We start from the raw sequence: 8,054 nt of genomic DNA on the forward strand, positions 1-8,054 counted from the left end.
AGGGCATACCCACCATAATGTTCTCTTCATACTGCTTACATCCTGTATATTTTATCTACTTTTCAGCAAATAGGACAAGTTATCACATAGGCAAAAAGTGCTGTGTTATACTTCAGAATTATCTGAATGCTAAAATACATATATATACATACATAGATAGATAGATAGATAGATAGATAGATAGATAGATAGATAGAGTGAATGCTTGAAAACTTGGAATGCTTTCATTGCTCAAACGTAGCAGAAAACAGATTAATCTGAACACTCAGGAAAGAGCAAGTCCAAAGTTATTTGCTCACCTTCAGTGACCAGGTATGTATACGTACCAACCCAGACCATGGCCTGGGACTCCCTAAGAAGCTTCTGATGGGTAGAAACTTTTCCATTTAGCATGGCCTCTCAGGCAGTGGTGTCCTTCATTCTAGCCAACTTTGCCAAAGACTTCCTTGTCACATGCTGCCTGCCTCATTGGATCCTAGCATTCTTGACTGCTCAGAGTTTAGCCAGCTAGTGCCTGGCTCATCCCACAGTGTCTTCTGTGTGTAAACAAAGGTGTCAGCACACTTGGCTGGGACCCAGTAACTAGTGAAAGCACATTTTAGATTTAGTGATTTGGTTTGTTTTGTTTTGGCCATTTACTAAACTTTTCCTTATCACATAAGGTTCACTTCTCAAATGTCTAAAACGTTAGATTCCAGTGGAGGAACATGAGTAATGAGGACCCCTATGGGAAATCTTCAACAGAGTCGCTGCCTCAGCCTCATCAGGATTCTAAAGAGGGTTCGGTATAGCAGACGTCATTGCTACATCTACGCTATCAGACAGTAACACAGGGTGCCTCTGGTTTTGTCAAAGGGTATTTTAAAGGTCAATTAGAAATGCCACCCATTCTTTTCAGTGATGCCTTTAAGATGAGTTTGAATTACTTTTACCCCAAACATTTAGAATATCTTATTAAAATAATGTGAATATAAGACTCTGTTTTTATATACTTGTATATGGCTGGAAAATTACAGTGTTCATTTATGGATGGATTCCCTAAATTAAAGAGTAAATTAAATCAGTGGTTCTCAAGAATATACTGATAACTGGTAAACAAGCTAAGTGTTTTATAATAGGTGCCGAGAATGAGAAAACAGGCTTCAGAGAAGGAAGATTATTCCCCAAGCTGGAGACATTCTTAACCCAGCATCTTAAGGAAATAGTTCTCTGTCTTCTACTATGACCAAGAACCACCTTTTTTTTTTGGTACCATTGAACCCAGAGTTGCTTTACCACTGAACCACATCCCGTCTTTTTAACTTTTTTATTTTGAGACAGGATCTTGCTAAGTTGCTTAGGACCTTGCTAAATTGCTGAGGCTGGATTTGAACTCACCATCCTCCTGCCTCAGGCTCCTGAGCGCGCTGCTGGGAATTTAGGTGTATGCTATGGTGCCTAACCCAAGAATCATAGTGAAGAGTTTGTGAAAAATACAAATCCCAGGATTAAACCCTGCTCTAGGAAATTTTGGATCTTCTCTGTTGTGGGGCTTGGAATCAGTTCTTCAGAAGTCCCTTCCCCACCCCTAAGATGATGCTCATGTTTCAGGAACACCGTATTGAGAGGCAGACAATGGTGGAGGACTTGGGGAAGTGTAACCCCCTGAACATTTTATGCAGAATGCTGTGTCCAAGCACATTTGCAAAAGCATTTTTTGTTTCAGTCTTAAAAGCATCTATTGTTGTGGGGCAGGTCACTCAGAAAACATACCAAGTCCCAGTTTTGTCCAAATTGAAGAGTCTTTATATAGCCAGCCAGCCAGCCAGCGACTGCTCCCCGCAGGACCCATAACTGTCTCTGCAAGGAACAGCCCCAAGCCTGAGCATTTTAGGATATTTAAAGGCAAAAACTATATCTGGGTTGACGTAGCTATAAGCAAACACATACAGAAGCTTGATTGGGCAAGTAGCAAGACAGTGCAATGGATACATTGGTATTTTCCACTGGACTTTCCAGGTTGACATAGCAGCAAGCAAGCAGAATGGAAGTGGGTCAAAATGACCCTAATTCAGTACAAGTTAGAGAATGGTTACTAACGTCTAGGTACATTGCCCAAGAAAAATGGAAAGCAAAGAGAACAGTTTTACATTGCATAAAAATTATTATTTTGTGTTGCCGAGTATGTTATGCTAGGTAACTTTTAATGGGTACAGAGGTGGGGCTTTCCCACAGGAAAAGCATTTCTTACATGATATGGGGTCTCAGGGTAAAATGGAGTCTGTTTGGTCATTGCCCATATCACTATGATTCTCAAACCCTATACCCAACCCTTTTATTTTATACATAAGATATTTTGACCTTCAGAGAAGTTAGTTGAATTTTTCAAGGTCCCACAGCTTGTTATTTTGTTGTTAGAATCATACTTGAAGCCCACCCCCCCACCCCCCCCGCCGCAGGTCTAACTTCAAGGGATGTCATTTTTAAGTGCACCAGGCATGATAAGTGTATAGTTAATGTGGGAGAGTTCTGTATTAAATTGGTAGATGCAGAAAGAAGGATGAAACTAGAAACTTGGTATCTTTGTAACCCCTATTTAAAGCCATTGATTTAATCATTAATCATCAGTGATGTTACTATATAAACAACGTACTTTATCAGGGACAGATCAGACAGTCACCATGTGAGCTCACTGACCAACCTCAGCCTTACTAAAAGTAGGACAGACATTATGTGTTTCCTGATGTGATGAAAATGTGAAATATTCAGCATCTTGAATTCTGACTAACTCATATTCAAGTTAAGTTTGATTTATAGAAAATATGGGGACTAGAGGAATGAGTGAAGTGATACCATACAGAAGCAAATGAATCCAAAATGTGGGTGCTTCTATAGAACAAGTCAATAGCATCAAGATAAAAATAATGGAGGGAAGCCCATGTTATGTGTGGACTTTGGATCATGATTAGAACAAATCAAGTGTAAATAGGCATTATTGAGACAATCAGAAGAGTGTCATCAGATAATGCCACAGAATTATTGACTTTATCATGTGATTTTAGCATTATGTTTGTATAAAAAGGCGTCCATTTCTTTTAAAGGTGCATACCTTGACATGTAAGGGTAAAATTACATGATATCTAGAAATCTTAAGAATAAATAATTGAAAAAATAGAAAAGTGATAGACTGTGGAAGTGTGGCAATATTGAGACAGTTGGAGCCTTGGAAGTATTTATAAAACTTTTATTGAATGATTATTTGCATGCGCTTGAAGATTTTCATAATAGAAAGTTGAACTTACTGGGGGTTTTTTAATTATTATTTTTTTAAATTGTTGTATATAGACACAATACCTTTTTTTTATTCATTTATTTTTATATGGTGCTAAGGATCGAACCCAGTGCCTCACCCGTGCTAGGCAAGCACTCTACCACTGAGCCACAACCCCAGCCCAACATTATTGTTTATACAGACAGAAAAGCTGCAGGGCTGAGGCTTTGGTGCAGGTCTGTCTGTCTTCACAGAGTATGTTAGGAGGTAGCAAATGCAGGCTGCAGCCTATTTTGTAAATAAAGTTTTATGGAGCACAGCCTTGCCTTTTTGTTGACACTTTGTTTATAGCTGTTTTTGTACTATACTGGTGGAGTTGTGCAGTTGTGACAGAACTTATGGCCCAGAAAGACTAAATAATTACTGTCTGGACTTCGCTGCCCCAGATTTATGTACTCTTTCCACCATACAGCATAATTTTGAGGCAATTCTTTCCCACTCTCAACTACACCATGTTTAGTGTTCACAAATTGAACTTTCATTATTACCCACATAGAAGACATCTTTGTTCATCAAAATAGACAAGGACGCTTAAGCAATTTAACGTTTCAATTAGACCTTAATGAAGTCTGAAATAGGTGCTTCATTGTCTTCATTTCAATGTCCTGTGGGACATTGCTGTGAGGTTCTGTGACAAATGGCAGAAGAGATGTCATTGGACTACTGATTGAGCCATAGGGTGAGACAAGGGTATCCCTAGCTTACTTCATCAGGAAATGTGAATATAGAGATGCTCTGTGCCTCTTTCTTCAAACTGTATTATTTGAAACCAGTTTCATTTAGGGGATGACTTCTATATGTCATCCCCATTAGCCAAATGTCTTCTAATCAGTACCGGGGGCTGATTAGAAGAGATTCACGAAGAGTTGGCTCTGTCTAGGGCATCTTTGAAGAGTCACCTTTGTAGGCTCCCGAAAGTCCACACTGTATCCAAAGAGCTGGGAGTCCAGCTACCTTGAGGCAGCACTTGATTTGCTCCTGCTTAATTATAGTATCTGCTTACTTTCCATCCCTTGCCCATTTCTCAGATTTTCAACAACCACTACTCAACTCTTCCCCAAAAAACATGTATTTTTTTTTTTTTTACCCCAGAGGACTTTTATACCCATACCATGATCCTGGTCTGTACCAGGACACTACTTTATGCCTAACTTGTATTCAGCAATTTTTAAAAAAAAAATTAGAATGACCTAGACCTTTTGGTATATGTGTGGTTTTCAAACTAGTTAGCAAGTTACAAAATACTTTATCTTGTATTTCTATGAGATATGGTTATTAAAGAGAGATTATTCAGTAAAAATTTAGATCCTTTCTTTGATTTGCATTTTGAAAATAAACAGTTAGGATCAATGAAACAGTAATAGTGGTATGCATAAAGGAAAACTATTTAAAACGGATGCTGTGTTAAAACACTAAATGGAGATAGGGATTTAAACTAGTTTATTAGACTACTTCATACAGAAATTGAAATGATTGTGTTCTGTTTTCTGGGTATTTAAACGTGAGAGGTTTGTTCTTTTTTTTTTTTTTTGGTATATTTGCCATTTTTATTAGTATTTGACAAATTACATGAAGAGAATCAGAATTTTTGTCCATGAATAACTCAATCATCTCAAGAGAACCTGACTTCTATATGTCATCCCCATTAGCCAAAAGGGTGAACTTATTTTCAAATTGGAATACATTGAAATATAAAAAAAAAAAAGAAAGAAAGCTGAACCAAGGGCACTATGTCCCATGTTCTGTCACTGATATGCCCAGAGAACAGACCCATCAATTTTCTATTACTTTGAATATAGACAGTGGTATCTTTTTTTGTGCTTTTATGGGGATAGTTTTTACATTGGTTTATTCAGTAACTCACTCAACGATATTTATTAAGCATTTCAATGTGCCTTTTGTGCATCAGATTACTGAAGACCATGTATTCTATTAGAAGGTTCCTGCCTTCATACAACTTACTTTCTGTCAGAGCTTTCAGAGTTCCACAGTTCTCTCATTTTGCAAAGAGGGACCTAGAATTTTATAAGCTGGAATTTCTTCAGGTGTTATCCTTGAAGAGTTAACTCTTATTTAGAGAAATCAGAAACTCAAACAAAAGGTCAGACCGAGAATCTATCACATTGATCTTCGTGATAGGTATATTAAATATTTCCTCATCCTTAATAGACAAATCAGACTTTTGACTTATTTTTTTTTCAAATTTACTTCTAGTGTAATTATGTTCCTGCTATTTCAAATGAACTTTTTGGAAATCAAAACATGTTGCTTTAGGTGTTGAAATGATGAAAGCATCACATATTCTTTGTGGTTTGCTTTAGGTTCAGGAAGATTTGACTGAAGAGAAAAAAAGGGAACTGGAGCGTAATGCTGAGGAGACCTATGGTGAAAATGATGAAAACGTATGTTCAGGAAAATATATTTCTACTGAGTATATATGAGTGTGTGTATGTACACCCATGCGCTAGGTAGGAGGTATGTAGGTGTAGTTGGGACAGACACCAGTGGAGGATACCTGTAAGGTGCCCCTGAATTGAAGAAGTCGGCCTAGAATTAGGAGACTGATCACATGCCGATCAGGAGAGGCTGTAGCACTGTTGCCTATAGGATCATTTTTCCTCCCTTTCTCCCAAACTGAATGAATTCGCACCTTGTTTGTTTTAGAGAGAAATTGTCGATCACTTGCTCTATTCCCTATTTCTTAGTTTTTCTTTTTTCTTTTAATGTTAAGGCTGATGATAAGAACAACGATGGAGAAGAGCAAGAAGTTAGAGAGGACAACCGCCCCAAAGGTAGAGAGGAACACTATGAGGAAGAGGAGGAAGAGGAGGAAGATGGGGCTGCCGTTGCTGAGAAATCCCATCGAAGAGCTGAAATGTAGCTGTGCCCAACTTCCGGACAGTGCTCGGCCAACAAATTTTTTTCAAGGTGCTTCGGAATCTGCCTACTGAACTCTAGGATATTTAATTAAAAAAAATAAAGAATTTAGACTTTTTTAACTTTTGTATTAGAAATGCTCATACATTTATATGAATATATTTTGATAACGTAGGGTAGAACTTTTATATACAGGCTAATCATGACCAAGAAGAAAAACAGTAAAGCGTACCTTAGGCTCTGATTCTCATTTCTCTCAAATCTGTGATGTTGGAAAGAGCACTGCTTTGGTGTTTGTTTCAACTTGTTACCTTCCTGTCTTCTAGTTTCCAGGTGTTCTTTCATTTGCCTTTCATATAATACAGAATTGAAAAAACAAGACCTATTGCAAAAGTGCTGTGTAAACTCTAAGGCAAATGGCTAGTTTTACTGATTGCTGCTCTTCTGAGGCTCTTGTGTATAGTTCTGGTAGAGTTTTCACCAGACTGTGTATCTCTGGAATGAGAGCTCTATACAGAGTGACATACGGATTTCAAAATGGAAAGCCATTTGTTGTTGTTATTGTTGTTGCAGGGTAAATGTACCATTTTTCAAGCATTTCAGATCAGTTAAGAAAATGTTTGGTGTTACTTCAAATCACAACTGTTCTGCTTGAGGGAAATCAAGCTTCAAAGTGAGATGCTATTAAGACTTGTATGGCAGCATCATGTACTTAATTTGGTATTTCAGTGTTCAAACAAGGTGTAACAGACACATCATTGTATCCACAATTTTGAAAGACAAAACTTGCCTAAAAAGAAAATTGATGTGTGTGTGTGTGTGTTGTTTTATACATAAGCACCTGTTCACAATATTTTTTTCTGAAGTCACCTAATGATATCTGTCTTTCAGTATCTAGTTCCTCACCACAGTATGTATTTCTCCCTTAAGCTCTGTGCCTCAATATACAATCACTTTGATGCCAATTATGAATATGAAGGCATGCCAAACTGTACAACTTCATAGGATTATTTTTCAAAATTATGTGGTGAAATATATACACAGTGATAAGATAGGCCCTTGTGGCTTTTCTACTTGCTGGGCACCAGCATGCTTTTTGCTAGTTTAATGACTATGAATTATAAAAAATCCCATAAAATAAGGAAATTAAAAGTCAAAAACTTCCCCTGAAATAACATATTTCAGTTACAAGCATAAATATTTTTTAAATGTATAGAACTAGGTTATATAATTCATGTGTGTGGTTTTTAAAATAATACTTTCAAAGTAATAAAAACAAATTTCATTTTCTACCACTACTATATGAATGTAATTTTATTTTTAATAACCACACTCATGTATGGTTTTGATTATCCCAGCTGAGCAATTGTGTATGTATGCATAGGAATGTTTTGTTCAAATGTATTTTGGATTTCCAATGATGATGAATCAAATCTTACCTTTATGTATAGAAACCGTTTTATGTAATGTAAAATGTATAATATTGTACATAATATTCAGAATACAATTATTTTGGTAAATTAGTTTGTATTTTTAATGTCCCAGTTGCAGTATTTAATTATTTGAAACATATTGAAACAGGTAATAGTCAATAAAGCTCTAAAAAGCAAGTGCTAAATCTTTTAAAATGTGTGATTTCTTATTAGTTTCTGATCTAACATTTTTCAGTTCTTTTTCATAAAAAATATATTTAGAGATACTGATATGAATTAATGAGTTCTAAAATGACTTCTTCCCCCTATTTATATTTTCCTTATCTTTTTCTATTTGGATTGACAGTTGGATTTTTTCCCCCTTATATTAAAAATAGAGCTCAAATTTTATTGTATCAAGTTAGTTCTGGGAGGAAAAAAAAAAAGAAATGGAC

At 36.4% G+C, this 8,054-nt stretch overlaps 1 protein-coding gene across 5 annotated transcripts in view; it reads left to right on the top strand.

Moving 5' to 3' along the window:
- Golim4 (golgi integral membrane protein 4) overlaps positions 1-7,800 on the top strand; it is a 76,499-nt gene extending 68,699 nt beyond the window's left edge. For 4 of the 5 annotated variants that reach the window (XM_015494292.2, XM_048814355.1, XM_015494293.2 and 1 more), the window contains 2 exons: positions 5,632-5,712; positions 6,042-7,800. In XM_015494292.2, coding sequence (XP_015349778.1) covers positions 5,632-5,712; positions 6,042-6,191 — 231 coding nt within the window. In that variant the 3' untranslated portion in view covers positions 6,192-7,800. The remainder of the gene's footprint in view (positions 1-5,631; positions 5,713-6,041) is intronic. The other variant, XM_015494288.2, reaches the window with a different exon arrangement.
- The last annotated feature ends 254 nt before the right edge of the window (positions 7,801-8,054 follow it).

Source organism: Marmota marmota, unplaced genomic scaffold (assembly GCF_001458135.2).
Source record: "Marmota marmota marmota unplaced genomic scaffold, marMar, whole genome shotgun sequence".
Lineage (NCBI taxonomy): Eukaryota > Metazoa > Chordata > Mammalia > Rodentia > Sciuridae > Marmota > Marmota marmota.